Here is a 17,282-nt window from a genome sequence, read left to right on the forward strand (position 1 = left end):
GATCGGGCAGTGTATCGCTTAGCTGAGCGTCGGACCTTTTAAAACTGGTCCAAGTGTCTGAAAAGGCTAATGTGGGCTCAGGAGTAACTTGGATTTGAACGCACGTATTTCTAAGAGCCGGGGGCAGGGTGTTTAATTTAATTCTTTTATTCAGCAGTTTATTGATTTATTATTCATGGATAATCAGGCATCAGAGGCCCAGCCGACCAGCAGGAGGAACCTTCAAAGGGTCAAATTAGCTCGGACCATCTGTGAGTGGACTTTCTTCCGTAAATGTTTGATATAAATAAGTTATATATATGAGTTATACAGATAAATTTACACAAAGGATTTTATCATAATTTTATATAAATAAGTTTTTATAAATAAGTTATTATAAGCGAATTTTATTATCTGATCTTGAATAAGTATTTTGTAAGCCTTTGAGCATGTTTTATACTGTTAAATATTTGGAGATATATATATGATGAAGGTTATATCTAGAAGCATACCTTGAGTTTTATATAACAGAATAGCAACAGCATTGAGACTACAATTAATTTATCAGATTTCAGAAGTTATCAGATTTTCTAATTAAACCACCATGTACCCGTTTATTTATGGTGATTACCCAGAGTCGGACCGATGTCTACGGACATCCAGTCTGATTTCAGTTACGTCAGTGCACTAGACTTTGCCTCACGAGTTACGGGGACGCTCGGACAGTGAGTGCCAGGATTTGCGGCTCGGCAGACTTGGTGTCCCGAGACCTGCCAGGATTGCGGCTCGGCTGACTCTGTGTCCCGAGACCTGCCAGGATTGCGGATCAGGTTGACTACGGTCCCCTGCATCCTGCCAGAGCGACTCGAGCTGACTTGGTGTCATCGAGGAATCTGCCGGTGGGACAGGCTGATCATAGTCCCCTGATTTCGCTAGTTTGCAGCTCGGGTAGACTGCGTGGCGCCCGAGACCTGCCACGGAATTGACGGATATGACAGGGGCACAAATAGGTGGTATTTCCAAAGGATTTTGAGTTTTCTTTTATTCAAGGATGACTTTCAGTTATTTTATATCGGTTTCTTAGTATTTGCACATTGATATCTTTATATATTTGTTTGGTTATACCAGTTCTTTGATTTCTCCAGGCAGTGATATCTTTGATCAATTATGTAAGTTTATTCATCAGCATACTGATTCATGCTTATAGAATTTCTTATATTGAAATATAGTTAAATTATCGATATATATATATATATATCCTTAGTTATTTCAAAACGGGGGTATTATATTCTGGCTTGTTTTTAAGAATTTTATTTTGTCCACTCACAGTTTAAAACTTGTTTTTCGCCCCCAGGCCGTAGAAGTACGCGGGATCCACCACCGGGCCATTCATAGCTTCCGCGCCATCAAGTAAGGTAGAGTTTAGTAGAAAATCCTTAAAACCTCGAAAACTTTAGAATATGCTCTGATATCTAGTATTAGTGGAAAAACGAAGTTGAGATCTGTCACTTGAGACATTCTGGCTGTTGGGATGAATTTATTGATTGTTTAACAGGTAGAAAATTTTGGGATTGGTCAAAATACAAGGGAGACTCTGCCGAAATTTCGGCAGAAGTCGAAGAGAAATTTGAAAAGAAATTGAGATAAAAAGGGTACAAAGGTCATCTGTGCCCGACATCAGCCAGGTGTCGGACGCGCACAGGACTTGGCCCGAATTCCAAAGTGGAAATTGGGTCGGGTCCTGTCAGCACGTCTCATACCATGCTTATACCACTTGTTCCCGAATGCCTATTTATATGAACTAACACCCATTTCAATCATCCTATAATTCCCTTTTGTTAGTCATCTTGTCTAACTCCCTTTCGCCAGTCCCAAATCACCCAATAAAAATCATGTGTACTGTGGGATTCCTGAGACCTGGTACCTGCCAAGAGTTAGACTCAACTACACAAAAGACCATTCACATTACCCTCTTTTCCATACTTTCCTTATCAACCCAAGAATTCCAGCCATTGCCGATAATATATGATCATGTCAATATTAATAAAATAATATAATGATAATTAACAACACTTAAAACACCCAATTTCAATAATAATCAAATAAGAATATCATGCATAATATAGTGCTCACGAAATTTAATTAAATCAATCTCTGCAAAAGGCCCCCAAGAAACCCCTACCTCATTTCTAAAGCCAACTCCAAATTAAGAAAACACACAAGCCATGACCTCTAACTCCTCTTGAGAATTTGATCACCACTTTCTTTCTCTTGTTTTCTTTCTTCTTCTCTCTCTCTCTCTCTCTCTCTCTTTATTTTTTTCTCTTCTCTTTGCATGCACTACTATGCAATGTCCTGTGTTTTCAAAATCAAAGGAAATGACCCCTCTTTATAGTAAATACTAAGGCGGCAACCAAATGGTTTCCTATTGGTTGGGGTTGTAGAGCTTATAAATTTGGATAACTATTGATTGCAATTGGCGGCAAGACGAAGGATAATGATTCAAATACTTACTAGCTAAGTAAATTTTAGATAACTCTTAAATCTATTGACCAAGCATTTGTTGCCATCTACAAGGAGAAATAGCATCAGGTGTTTTCATGCTATGCCACAGATTGACAACAAACCAAGTCTAAAGTACCTTGCTAGTAAGTGGACATATCTCAAGCTAACTCTTTTGGCTTTATCTATATATATAAGTTATAAATTAAATATGTAACAAAATATTTAATTTCTCAAACTATAATATATATATATATTAAAAATACAGGGTTTCACAAAGCTGAAGCCCAACCTTTTTCTTATAGAAATGATGAAAAGAGCTTTTTTTGGATTTGGGCTAGCAGTGGGTGAAAGCCTCTCAAAATCCCATAAGTACGAAAGGACCCCAACTTTGGTCCACACTAAAGTTAAGAAAATGGGTAGCCATTGCATATCGACCCACATGAGGGTCTGAAGAGGGATTTTCACCATTAATGATGACTTGACCGTCGTCTCTCCCAACAAGAAAAGCAAGCTGGATAATAGATGCCACAGCCAGAATGAGCTGATTACCAACTAGATTTCCAGCTACGAAAGGAAATAGGTCAAAGAGGCATCCCTTGAGACCAGTAGTTTTGTCCGAGATATTCTATCCTCTCGCCTATGGACCGACTCACAAGGACAAAACAACAGCTGGCTTTGGATAGCAGCACAATATCCCCCTCTAGCCTTCATCATTAGGAATTCTTGCCTATAAATACAAAGGCTCTATAGCAACACAAGAGGACTCTCTCTCTTCGAAAACCAGACGCAACATCTCAAAAACACTTGAAAGAACTTCAAGATCTTTTCAAATAGCCTATTTACTGTTCAGATAACTAGTTGACCACTCCTTCGTTTATCTTTTGTTGCTCTACCATCTTTATGGTATAATCTTATTAAAACAATATGTTTGAATTCTATCAACATATCTTCTGTTTAAATTGGATAGAGAAATCTCCAACTTCTTCTATATTGTAATTTGTATTTAAAATGTAACGACCCGGTCCTAAATTAATAATTAAATACTAAATTATTAAAGAAAAAGACAATGTTACCCCGGAATATTTTAATAGATTTGCATGTTGACTTGTTGATCAGGAAGATTTTGGTGAAATTGTTACATCCCGGTCCAAAAAAGTGTTAAAATAATTAAAGTAAGAGAGAATAAATTTAAATGAGGAAATAAATTGAAATAAACATTAAAATAAAATGATTTGAATTAATTAAGGTTTTTGAGAAATTAAAATATTATTTAATATTATAAGGGGCAAAAATGTCATTTTAAGTTTGGGAAGGCATTTGGAAATTTTGATTGTAACGTTGTGTAGAGCACGTCGAAACGAGTCCGTAGGCACGTAGTAGACTCGAATCGGAGTTGTTCAGTGGCATAACCGTAAATATTTTGAAGTTTAGTTTTTTTTAAACCCAGATTTCTTCTCTCTGGGCAGTTGGGACGAGCCAACTTCAAATGGTGATTTCTCCCAACTCCGGCCACCAATTCAAGCAAGGCCGGCCCCATTAGAACCATCACACTTCCCTCTTCTAGTCCCAGCCCATCTCAGCCTTAATCCGCCGTCGTGAGAGCCGAAAACCGCCATGAAACAGGGCGGTTTGGACAGTTTTGACGGAATTTCGCGGAGCTCGTTCGGACACCTCCGGCCACCATTTTCTTTGAATTTGGTATGCTTTTCTATCCTTTCAATGTATTCTAGCTGATGGTTGGGTAGGATTTTTTCAATTTATAGCGTAGGCAACTTGATTGTAACCCAAAAGTTGGCTGAATTTTGGGATGAGATTCCGGCCACTTTAGGTCATTTTTCGAGGTAGGTCCAAGAACAAAAGTGTCTCCAAATGAGGTTTTACACCTAGGGTAGGAAGTTTGGCCCTTAATTTTGAGATTTTCCGGCGAAGCATTATAGAACAAGGGCATTTTGTCTCGATGCGATCCCCTTGATGTCACGAGCGCGTAGGTGTGCTTGGATTCCAATTTGGTTATCGTTTGATCATCAATCAAATTTCGCCTATTGTGCGTTATAGGTTTGAACCGGTGGATAGTCTCGAATTTAATATATGTTGATCTAGGCACTCCTAAAATCGTGTAGGAATTCACGGATCGCGAATTGGACCCCCGGATGTTCCGATTTAATAACGTGAAGTTGTGTTTTACAATAACCGTCTAATCGTGCGATTGCCACCGAACTTGCAGGGTGTGTCTCCTAAACCTTGTGGAACCCATAGGAACTTTCGGATAGGAAAACGGAGGTTGGGAGCCACGTGGGCTCGTTTGACCAAGCTTGGGTAGTTTAACCCTTGGTTGACCGTGAGTCTTCCAAGATAGTTTCACCTTTCTAGGAGGATTAAAGTGACCTTATTGACGAGTCGTGACTGTTAGTTGAGATAAGTTGATTAAATGGGATTATGAGATTAATTTATTGCTTGAAACTGGGGGAAATGGGAGTTGAGTATTATGGGTTTATATGGGAAGTTATTTAATTATATTATGTAAAAAGTACATACTTCCCATACGTGGCGTTGGATTTTCCTGCGCTTGGGGAGATTATGTGGTTATTAGGTCTCACGTGGCGTTGGATTTTCCGGCGTGAGGCAGACCCCATACGTGACGTTGAATTTTCTGGCGTATGGGGAGATTATGTCGTTATTAGGTCTCATGTTGCTTTGGATTTTCCAGCACGAGACAGACCCCATACGTGGCGTTAAATTTTCTGACGTATGGGGAGATTATGTGGTTATTAGGTCTCACGTGGCGTTGGATTTTCCGGCATGAAATAGACTCCATACGTGGCGTTGAATTTTCCAGCGTATGGGAAGATTTTTCGGCATGAGACAGACCTCATACGTGGCGTTGTATTTCCGGCGTATGGGGAGATTATGTGATTATTAGGGAGATGAATTATAAAATAACAGGGAGATGAATTAAGGATTGTTATACTATGTTGGGAAAGAAAGAGGTTTGAAAAAGATTAGGTTCGGTAGGTTGTGATTTAAAGAAAAGGGAAAGGAATAAATTCTAGAGTCTTTCTTTTTGTATTGCTGTAATGGATTGTATGTGGTTGGAATCAGAATTTTTGTTGAAAGAACTATGTGTGGCTTGATCCCTTAGAAAGGGTACATAGGCAGCCTAGAGTAGTGCCTAGGTGCAGCCACATGCTAAATTTTACTTGAGTGGTTTTATTGAGATTGGTTCCGACCTTGTCGTTGGTCCTGAAACTCGGTTGAAACCGAGGTGCGATTGAATAATTGTTTCTACTCCCTTTTGGCTAAGGGAGGGTTGTGCAAATGTGTTCGGGTCAAATAGGTATAAAACTCGTTTTGGATTGCTGTACGATTTAGGCTGAGGCCTTAAACTATTTGCGATTGGGTTAGGAGGTTCGAATCTCGCATGTTGGATATTTGGGAAAGTTAAACTATGTAAATTGCATTTGGCATTCATAAGTATGTTTGAGTTCATTAGTTGCCTTGTTTAAGGTATTATTTGATTTAAGAGCTTTGTTGGAAGTTTTGTTACCGATTATTTGAAGGTCGGAGGACGTCTATGTGAATTACATGTTGTTATATTGTGTGTGTTGCCTGTTGGGATATTAAATTACGAACTTTGTACAGGTTAAAATTTGGGGAATGTTCAATTTACAGGGGAGACTCTGCCAAAATTTTGGTAGAACGTCTCGGTCTTTAGTAAGTAGATTCGACAATCGGTGTGATGTCGGAATTTCCACAGGATTCGTCTCAGGTTTCTAGGAATTTGGGGCGGTCCTGTCATAAAATTAGCTAAATGGAGAAATCTTTGGCTTTCATTTTGATTTGTCATCATACTAGAGTTGGATAGAGGGATCTCTGACATCTGAAACCACTTTACTTTCTGAAATTTACTTTAGCTACCTCTTAAATATCTGTCATTTAGTTTTTTTATATACTCTTGTGGATTAATTTATTTTCCTGCCTTTGCATATTTAAGCTTATCAATATTTGGACCCAAGATAAGGGTTTAGGCCCAAATAGGGCTTTATTAGTCCTAAAGTAAGGGCATGTCCGGGCCTGAACTACATTGTTGGGCCCAAATTGGTTGAATCTTGACCTAATCTGGGGTCATCTTGGGCCCAAGCTAGGTTTTTTAACCCAAACGAGGGAGCATTAACCACAACATTAGTTTCCTTATTGTTTGATCAGGTACTGTTCGTATCTATTAAACTAGCAACGCACGAGCGAAAGAATATTGAAGTCCTCTTGATTGAGGCATAGAAAAGAACTCATCCAAGCCAATACCCCCCTTGGAGTACAATGGCTTGATCGAAAGTCCAGAACAAGCGCGAATCCACCAAACAGACACCCTACATCACATATTCTAGGTTTATTGCATTGGTCTCATACCCAATAGTGGCACGCCTACGCAATCCGCAATTAGCTCAAGAGAAGCAAGTCATCAAGGCCCAGCTCGAGCTCCCTCATTCTTGTCAACCTGAACCAACTTTCAATTTTGTCCAAAAGTTGAAAGAATCCTCTCACGAGCCAGAAATCCAATTGGGACATTGGTGTTTACCCGACAATCTTTACACTCTCTAAAGTAACTCAACCCAAAAGAGAAATAGTGTCGAAAAAGGGAACACTATTATGTAGTAATTTAATAGGGTATAATTCTTATTTTCCTTAAATTATGAATTTGTCTTTAATATTTACGGAAATTTGGTTGAACTTTGAAAGACGTGACGGTAATGGGTAGATTGCTATTATGTAGTTCACGAAAATTCTGTGGTGCCTTGGCTGTATCTGTACAGCCACTTATCCAAGGGTTGAGTTTGCATTTCAAAAATGGATGGTTGAGATTGAATGACTGGATAACCTATTCAGCCCTTTGTTATTGAGCACCTGAGTCACATGTGACTCTTATAAGGGCTAACAGAACCAGACGCATGGTGTGGAGGTGGAAGACGACGCTCGCTCCAAGTTTTCTCTCTAAATCGAATCGTAAGAGCCTCCAGCTCTTTTCTCTGCTTGCCTAAATCCAATCATAAGCGCCCCCAAATCCTCTCTCTGCTTGCCCATCAAATGCTCTCCCTGCTTGCCCACCAAATCCTCTCCCTACTTGCCCAAATTCATCCTGTGTTGGCCAAAATGCATCTACAGAAAAAGCTAATGCTCACCGAATCGAGGTCGTCACGAGAAAACTGAAGACAAAGCTGGCGACTCTGCCTAAGCGAGGTCCTCAACTCTTCTCTCTGCTTGCCCAAAACTGATCTGCAGAGAGGTAATCGTTGCGAAATTGATGATGGGTCCAGCCTCCATGATGTAATGGTCACCAAATTGAGTGGAATTTAGTTTGATTTGTTGGAATTGTGTGAACGACGACATTTGAGTTGGTGGAGAAAGGAAGTGTAAAGAGGATGCGTTGAAAATTTGGAAACATCAAGTAAGAGTTCAAACAACCCTCTTTTTCTGGTTTATGAGTTGAATGTATTTTGGGTAATGAGTTCATGCAGTTTAGGAGTTCAATATATTTTGAGTAATGAGTTTATGCAATTGTATGTTTTTAGCTTCGTGTTTACGCTCTGAAGAGTTTGCCAACAGTCGGGCAACATTTGCATTGCAAGCATGCAATTGCATGTTGGTGATGCAATGCAAGAGTGATTGTGCGCAAACGAAAATAAGAAAAATGGATCATATTTTACTGTACATGCATAATTAGACATATTTTTACTATAAATCGAAGGGCTCAATTATTTGAAATACAGAGCATGACAAACGGTAAGGGGCAATAATCCGAACATATTATACTACAAAAGGACCAATTATTCGAAAATACTTAGTAATAGAAATTGTCATGTAGTACAAATCACATTCAAAAATATTCCCAATTTCGTAAACCATAATGTGGTTAACCCTAATATCTCAAATAACGAAAATTCTGTGGTGCATCAGCTGTACCAGTACAGCCAGCTATCCAACGGCTGAGTTTTCATGTTAAAAAAGGATGGCTGAGATAGAATGACTTGGTGACCTGTTGAGGCATTTGTTATTCAACACGTGAGTGGCATGTGAGGAAAGAGAAAGGCAGATTTGGAAGATGAAGAAGACGCGCAGAGAAGGCAGGTTTGGAGGATGAAGAAGACGCACGCTCTCCTCTCTGGTTGCCCAAATCGAAAATCGTAAGAGCCCATCCAATTCTTAGCGCCTCCAGGAACTCTTCTTTTTGCTTGCCCAAATCCAATCCTTAGCGCCTCCACGAACTCCTCTCTTCTTGCCCACTGTCTCTGCTTGGCTGCGAACTCCTGTCTCTACTTCACAAGGAACTCTTCCTCTCACTTGCCCAAATTCATCCTAAGTGCGTCCAACTCTTGTCTGTGCTTGGGCAAAACGCAGCTGCAAGAAGGTAATGCTCACCGAATTGAGGTCCTCAAGTCTTCTCTCTGCTTGCCCAAAACTCATATGCATATACCAAATTGATGGTGGGTCCAACCTCCATGATGAAATGGTCACCAAATTGGAGGTATTTAATTAATTTAATTTGTTTTGTTGGCATTGTCTGATATAGAATTTCAATTTCGCAGGGGAATGAATTTGTAATAACAACGTGGTTGTAAAGATTTCGAAGATCCTTGGCTGTTAACGACGACATTTGAGTTGGTGGCAAAAGGAAGTGTAAGGAGAGGCCTTTGAAAGTATGGAAACATCAAGTAAGATTTCAAAGAACCCTCTTTCTGGTTTAGGACTTGAATGTGATTTGGGTAATGAGTTGATGCAATTGCATGTTTTTGGTTGCAAAACAGTTATACGTGGTGCAATTATTGACCTGAGTATGTGCAATTGCATGAGATTATTCATTTGTGTTTTTTTTAAGAGAAAGTATGTTAGCACATAGAGTATAAGGTAATTTCAGTTTGAAATTATGTTTCTCAGGCATGAAGGGGTCTGGTAAGATGGACAGGGGTCTAGAGACATCAAATGGTGGTTGTAGTGATTCAGGGTATCTGGGTGGTTGTGAAAGGTCGAGTCATAGGGCACCGACAACAGAGACTGGGCATATGTCGGTCCAACATATGGTTAGTCAAAGCAGTGATGATAATGATGTTGACATGATTGCACCGAGGAAAGAAGATGTTATGGGGAAGGAGTTTAAAACGATAGAATTAGCAGAAGAATATTATATGAGTTATGCAAAGGGCATTGGATTTAGCGTGAGAAAAGACAAATTGGTGCGAAATGCGGAAGGGAAAATATGTAGGAGACGGTGGTGTTGTTCTAAAGAAGGTTTGAGAAATGAGAAGTTTAATGATCGATCAGATAGGATTCGACCACCAAAGCCAATTACAAGAGAGAATTGTTCTGCCCATTTTTGGGTGGGTTATGAGAAGAAACGTGACGTTTACGTCGTTACAATTTTGAACCACATCACAATCATCAACTAGTTACTCCACTTGAATCACCATATCTCCGATGTAACCGTGTTGTTCGAAATTCTGATTTAGCACAAGCAGTGGCAATGCGAAGAGCATTGGTTAGAACATGTCAAACATATGAGTATATGGTCGACCAATGTGGCGGGTATTTAAATGTTGGTTTTCAAATAAAGGATCTGTACAATAAGTTGGATGCATCACGGAGGGAAATTTTGCTCGACGATGACACAGAAGCTGCACTATCTTACTTGAAAGCGAAAGGAGCAATGGATCCAGAATTCTTTTGTAAGTTCAGTGTTGACGAGGAAAATAGGCTTGGTAATTTGTTTTGGAGGGACTCCACTTCACTTTTGGATTACATTGCCTATGGGGACGTCCTCATATTTGACAGCACATACAAAACAAATGTTTATGACAAGCCCCTAGTGTTGTTTGTTGGTTCGAACAACTACCGTTCTACTGTAATGTTTGGTTGTGCATTATTGCAGGACGAGACATTTGAAACTTACAAGTGGTTATTGGAAACATTCATGGCATCCATGAAAGATAAGAAGCCAATATCAATATTGACGGATGGCGATGAGGCAATGCGTAAAGCCATTGATGATGTGTTTCCCATGTCTAACCATCGGTTGTGCTCATGGCATGTGTCAAGGAATGCACAAAATAACTTGAAGGATGATGAATTGGTAAGAAATTTTCAGGCATGTATTTGGGAACCATTTGCATTGGACGAGTTTGAGAAGAAATGGGAGGTTCTAAGGGAAAGAGCGAGGACTCCGAAACAAAAAGAATGGTTGGAAATGATGTATGCAAAAAGTGACTCATGGGCTGAATCATGTTTGAGAGGAAAGTTTTTCAGTGGTATGTGCACCACTCAACGCGTGGAGTCTATGAACAAGTATGTGAAAGATTACTTGAGGAAAGGTGTGAAGTTGTTTGAATGTATTCCAGCAATTGATAGGGCTATGTTACGTCTTAGGAATACCACGGCAAAGGATGGTTTCAACGCAAAGTACTCAACACCAGTCCTTAAAACCGCATTGACAAAACTCGAGCAACAAGCTTCTTTGATTTACACGCATAGATGCTTTGTATTGGTTCGTCATGAGATCGAATCTTGTTCAGCACTCATCCATGATAATGTGATGCATAATTTTGGAGGTCGTGTATACGTATTGTCAAAATATGGTGAACCGCATAATAAATGGACTTGTGTTTACCACGGTGGGGAAAAGATACGGATACAGTGTGGATGCCGGAAATATGAAAGTGAAGGGATCCCGTGTTGCCACCTGTTTTATGTAATGAAGTGCGAGCACCTTACGGAAATTCCTCCAGCACTCATAATGAAGAGATGGACAAAGAGTGCCCAAACTGATACATGTAGGGAATTTATCAGCAAAGGCGAAGACAGTACCAAGGAAGTTGTAGAAATCGCGAGGTATGGAAGTTTAAGTGCTATGTCAAACAAAGTTTGTTTTTATGCATCAAAGAGTGCAAATGGTTATGCCATGTTGACGAATGAGTTTAGTAGATGGGAGGGAATTTGTGAAGACTTACGGCAAAAGGAAGAAGAGACAAGTCTGAAATTGGGTAGTGCTGAGCAATGTCCTTCAAATATTGTGAAAGATCCAAATATCGTTAGGACAAAAGGCACTCAAGCAAGGCAGGGTGGAACGCGCAAGCGTTGACAATGTCAATTGTGTCGCGGATATGGACATACAAAGCGTAATTGCTCTCAAAGAAACTTGCATCCAAGTAGAAATGCAGGTGTGAATATCCCATCAGGTAGTGAAAGCTATCAGTATAGTTCTGATAAAGGGCCGTCCCCGGACATTAGCTACAGTTATCCTAGTCAAACGATTTCTCAATGCAGAAGCAACAATGTGGTTGATTTCTCTAGTTCTGATAGTTTTTCTACTGCAGACCCAACCGGTTCTACCCCTAACAGTGACGATGGTTTCTCATTCGACAATGGTGAACCTAATTCCCTATGTACTAGTTCAACCCAAAACAATTGTAGTTTTGGAACTTGGTTTACATGTAAAAATTCACATGAAATGTAGATTCAGTAATAGACAAGATGCTTTCATATGATTGATATCTTATTGTTTTATGTATGTAATGTTAAGAAACGATTTTATGACTTGTAGGGGGTGCTTGAACGGAAGTTTTATGTAGGAGGCGGTGATCCAAACCACATTGCCTAAGGGTAAGGGGCTATTATTTGAACATATTAGAATCAATAAAGACTAATTATCTGAAAATACTTGGTATTACAAATTTTTGGCCTGAAAGTGCACATTATATTCCAAAATATAGGCAATTTCGTAAACGATAATTGCTTAATCCTAATTTCTTTGCTATATACATTCATTAGCTTCGCGTTTATAGTTTGAACAGTTTTGCCCACAGCAGGTCAGCATTTGCATTAGAAACATGCAATTGCAAGACGGTGATGCAATGCAAGGGTGGCTGTGGCCAAACCCCTAATAAGGAAAAATGGATCATATTTTTTCCTTCTTGCAAATGTCACCTACTTTTTGAATTTTATATTGAAGGGCGAAATGAACCGAAATACAGTGCATGGTAAGAATCTGGGGCAATAAGTCCTTCAATTATATTACAAAATAGACCAATTATAAAAATCACGTACTAATGGACATTGTCATGTACCACAAATGAATTTTCAAAATATCCCGACTTTCGTATAACACAATGTGATTAACTCTAATATTGAAAAATAAAATTACGGTCATAATAAAGTATTGGCTTCGTTTTCTTTGTCTTTGCGCCATACATTAATTAGGTTTGCGTTTTTAGCGTATGTTTAGTTTGCACCCAGCCGGTTTGCATTTGCATTTCACAGATGCAATTGCATGACGGTGATGCAATGCAAGGGCGGCTGTGCGCAAACCCCTAATCAGGAAAAATGGACCATATTTTTTTGTACATGCATATACATATTTTTTGAACTATAAATCGAAGTATAGAGCATAAGAAATGGTAAGGGGCAATAAGCAGAACTTATTCTCAGTGCAAAAACGACCAAATTTAAAAATTCCGTAGTAATGGACATTGTCATGTAGCACAAATGATTTTCCAAAATATCCCCAATTTCATAAAACACTATGTGCTTAACTCTAATATTGAATAATAAACATACCGTCATAATAAAGTATTGGCTTTGTTTTCTTTGTCTTTGCGCCATACATTAATTAGGTTTGCATTTTTAAGGTATGTTTAGTTTGCACACAGCCAGTTTCAATTTGCATTTCACAGATGCAATTGCATGACGGTGATGCAATGCAAGGGTGGCTGTGCGCAAACCCCTAATCAGGAAAAATGAATCATATTTTTTTGTACATGCATAATTAGACCTATTTTTTTGAACTATCAATCGAAGTATAGAGCATGAAAAACGGTAAGGGGCAATAAACCGAACATTCTTTCAGTACAACAACGATAAATTCTCGAAATTACGTAGTAATGGACATTCTAATGTAGCACAAATGATTTTCCAAAAGATCCCGATTTTCGTATAACACAATGTGATTAACCATAATATTGAATAATACACATATGGTCTTAATAAAGTATTTGCTTTGTTGTCTTTGTCTTTGTGCTATACATTTAGGGTTGGGCTTGCGTTTTTCAGGTATGTTTAGTTTGCACACAGCAGGTTTGTATTTGCATTTCACACATGCAATTGCATGACGGTGATGCAATGCAAGGGTGGCTGTGCGCAAACCCCAAAAAATGAAAAATGGAACTCCATATTTTTTTGTACATCCACAATTACACCTTTTTTTTGAACTAGAAATCGAAGTACATAGCATCAGAAATGGTAAGGGGCAATAAGCCGAACATATTATATTACAAAACGGACCAATGATCCTGAAAATTGAATCGTTTCCATAATTTACTTGGTTTTCTTTCTCTTTGGGGTACGTGAACGAAGACTTTTCTCAACTTTGCCTTTTTGGTGTGTGGAGTCTTGTTCTGCATTCAGATTACCCTTAGCTGCGGCCCCGCCATCATCGGATTCCTCATCCTCATCCCCAACCTCGTCCTCATCGGCTTCCTCATCCTCATCCCCAACCTCTGTCTCGTCGATCCAAGCATCGTCTTCATCTTCCTCTTCATCTTCCTCTTCTTCCTCTTCTTCTTCCTCTTCCTCATCTTCTTCATGCTCTTCTGGTATCACAATTTTTGTCTTTCCTTTTCTAACTATGTGGTCAGCTTTAAATTTTGTGCGAAACTCCTACATACAGGGAAACATTGACATATATTTTGTTCAATTTTGTGATGATGGTTTGCAATGCAGAATCAGTCAGCATATTATTTAAAATTGCAATATTTAACATCCTATAAATCGAACTTTACAATGGAGGTAACAAACTTACATGTTCTGCATCATCATCTATGACGTCTTCACCAATACCTGAACTTGCAATGGTTGTTCCCGAGGTGTTCTTCAATTTCTCCTATTACAATATAACATCGTTCATGTTCAATACCATGGTCTGTTATTTCAATATAACATCCGTGATGGTTGTTCATTTTATGAAATCAGTATGAAATGAAGCATCAACTGACTCACAATCTCTTGCCGTAGGCGACTGATCTCTATGCTTGCTTCCAATGAAGTTGAAAATAGTACGGCATTCAACCCAGCATTCAGCTCCAAAATCTCAGTTGCAGCTTCAGCAGTTACCTACATTTAGGCACATGCAATTACACCAATCACCACATGAAAATTCACAATGTATGAATATATCACGCCATGGAAGCTACTTACATGTGTCACACCAGCAGGTAATGGTAGATCAAGACTATCTTGCCCACGCGGTATCCGCACAAGTTTACTTCCATTTTCGGCTGCCCAGCATGGTATTCGCACTGACCATAGCTGAGGAGAGATGTTTCCTACCCTTATATTGGCCCCTACGAGATTTCGATCTTCTCCTTCCTGTGGAATTTAGGTATCATTTTAGATTGTTGAAAAATAATATGAATTTCATGCAGCAAGTGTAAGTACAGAACACGTGTTCAGTGTATATCGTACCGCTTCACGTAAGTCCTCATAGTGGCGGTACCTTATGTACTCATCTCTGTAGTGGCCATAGTTGGATGAATTTGCAAGCCATTCTGAAGCGGGGGACCCATTCAGTGCTTCCCTGACTTCTGCCTCATCAGTTAGCTTATAATCAGAAAGCATTGTCCTCGGTGGAATTTTGGGTACTTGAGGTTCTGTGGTGCCTAAACTTTGCATTGAGACTCACTATCCCAAAAACCAGGCTGAACCAGCTGGTCCCTCAAGTAGGATTCGTTTACGGGTTGCTGGCACACTATTTATGACGGCTTCCGGCATGTCGGATTCATTGGTCCCCCATGGGTTCCAATTAACCTGCAACACAAATTGGTTACCTCAGGGAATCATACATTTGAAGCTAAATAAAATTTCACACAAACGTCGAGGTTTATACCTGATCATTTGTTAGATGTCGCATCATCACTCTAAAATGTTCCAAGTGATGTTGCAAGTCCCGCTTTGATTTTGCACCAACCCACCTCAATGTTCTGAGCCACGTGTTCAAGGTCCCACTGGGCCTTGATAAAGCAAACGGCTTTAGGTACTCGCAAGCCCATACCTACACAAGACAAGTTTACAAATTAGTAATTTAAGCAAAAAATTATGTTGCACTTTGCGGATATTCAATTCGATGACACTAACCTCCCATGCCCTCCAATACCCGCCCATGCTTGATGACCTGCCCCTGGAACAAGAATCCAATGATCTATACAAGCAAGCCAACGCCGCACCGCCCCAGTCGTATTTACCAATGTCTGAGACTATTTCCAGACAGGGGGCATAGTGCATACTCACGTATTGGCTCTTGTCATTGAGGAATGAGGAGCCAATCAAGCACAGTATAAATGCCCTTGCAATTTGGTCAGCTTCTTTATCATCTTTCGGATTCTTCTTCCAGTATGGAGTGCAAAGGCTTTCATACGGCACTCTCCTTTCCCCTGCCAGTAGGTCTGCAATTGGTTTCCCAAACAATTTCACCACCTTGTTCTTATTTCTGTAAATGTCCAAGTCGTACGTTAATCGCTTCCCACCAACACGCAATCCTGTGATTGCTGCGAAGTCCGTGGGGGTCATTGTCATCTCTCCAACTTCATCGAAGTGGAATGTGTGGGTAGTGTCCCACCATCTCTCAGCTAAGGCCACAAGTAATGGCCTATCCCCTTTCTTTCCATGTCCCAGTATTGACAAAAAGGGCAAAAATCCAGATTCTTTCACCTTTGCTTTCATCGTATCGTGCATTGCTTTGTTATACCATGTAGCACATATGTCGTTGTTTCCACACCCTCTGATTTTTTTTAAAGTGAGCTGCATAAAACACAACGGTTTTAGTAATCTTCATTTGATTGTCACCCTCTAAAAATAAATTATTCCAATGTGTGAAATGCCAAATGTAAACTTAAATAATAATACCTTGAAGGAGATATGTTCCTCCAAATCGAAGTGAAGCAAGGGTGAACAAGGATTGCGGTCTCTTGGTATGAACACACGTACCCCGAACACCCCATTACCCATAGGACCCGATATTCGTTTTGCTGGCGTCCGTTTTTTCGAGCTTGAGGAAGCCGCTGAAGAGTTACCTTTCGTACCCTTTGCAACTGTGGTCTTCGGGCGACGGGAACCTTCATGAGATGCTCCAACCTCGGGGCACTTGTTATTCGTCCTCATTGTTGATTCGAATATCCTTCATTATTGATTTCAAACGGCAAACAATGAAACAGATTATCTCTACCTCAACATCAAAGAATACAGTAACTATTTTGACCAAAAATAAAACAACACAGTAACATGACATAATCTGAACATACGTTCAAAAACATTTCACAACCTTCCGTACTCATTGCATTTCTTTCTCTATGTTGTTTACAAACAAAAATTCATTCCTTCCCAGCCCAGTAGGCATTGCCTCACATGTGCATTGTTAACTGAAGGCTTCATTTCAATTAGGAATCTCTTATGCAGGTAAGAACGGATAATTGGTGGATTAACTTCAGTAATGTAGTTCTTATGTTTATATCATAAACAAAAGTATACATTAGGTCGTCACTGGTTGTATTAAATAATAGAACAAACAGGGAGTAGATTGCACTACAAGGATGCAGACAAAATAACAGAAAAACACAGAAACACACACACATTGCTCCAACAAAACCCACAAGCATCAATACCATACCAAACAATATCAACAAGTAATATCACCATCGCTGTTAAAATATACAACGTCATCAACAAATACAAAACGACGTCTTTGTACTGCAAAAAGATCTAAAAAAGCA

General features: G+C 39.5%; 3 protein-coding genes across 3 annotated transcripts; 1 reads left to right on the forward strand and 2 right to left on the reverse strand.

Moving 5' to 3' along the window:
• The first annotated feature begins 9,994 nt into the window (after positions 1-9,994).
• Positions 9,995-11,605, forward strand: LOC117612710 (protein FAR1-RELATED SEQUENCE 5-like). The gene has a single exon (XM_034341377.1). The coding sequence runs from the start codon at positions 9,995-9,997 to the stop codon at positions 11,603-11,605; it is 1,611 nt and encodes a 536-aa protein (XP_034197268.1).
• A 2,231-nt stretch (positions 11,606-13,836) lies between these two features.
• Positions 13,837-15,150, reverse strand: LOC117612711. Its single transcript, XM_034341378.1, has 6 exons — positions 14,983-15,150; positions 14,716-14,886; positions 14,518-14,631; positions 14,321-14,401; positions 14,122-14,178; positions 13,837-14,022 (listed from the first exon to the last, which is right to left on the reverse strand). The coding sequence occupies exons 1-6, from the start codon at positions 15,133-15,135 to the stop codon at positions 13,837-13,839; spliced, it is 762 nt and encodes a 253-aa protein (XP_034197269.1). The 5' UTR covers positions 15,136-15,150.
• A 48-nt stretch (positions 15,151-15,198) lies between these two features.
• Positions 15,199-16,236, reverse strand: LOC117612712 (protein MAINTENANCE OF MERISTEMS-like). Its single transcript, XM_034341379.1, has 3 exons — positions 15,652-16,236; positions 15,404-15,568; positions 15,199-15,324 (listed from the first exon to the last, which is right to left on the reverse strand). Exons 1-3 carry the CDS (start codon positions 16,234-16,236, stop codon positions 15,199-15,201), a joined length of 876 nt encoding a protein of 291 aa, XP_034197270.1.
• Positions 16,237-17,282: the final 1,046 nt, after the last annotated feature.

This window comes from Prunus dulcis, unplaced genomic scaffold (genome assembly GCF_902201215.1).
Source record: "Prunus dulcis unplaced genomic scaffold, ALMONDv2, whole genome shotgun sequence".
In the NCBI taxonomy this organism is placed as follows: domain Eukaryota; kingdom Viridiplantae; phylum Streptophyta; class Magnoliopsida; order Rosales; family Rosaceae; genus Prunus; species Prunus dulcis.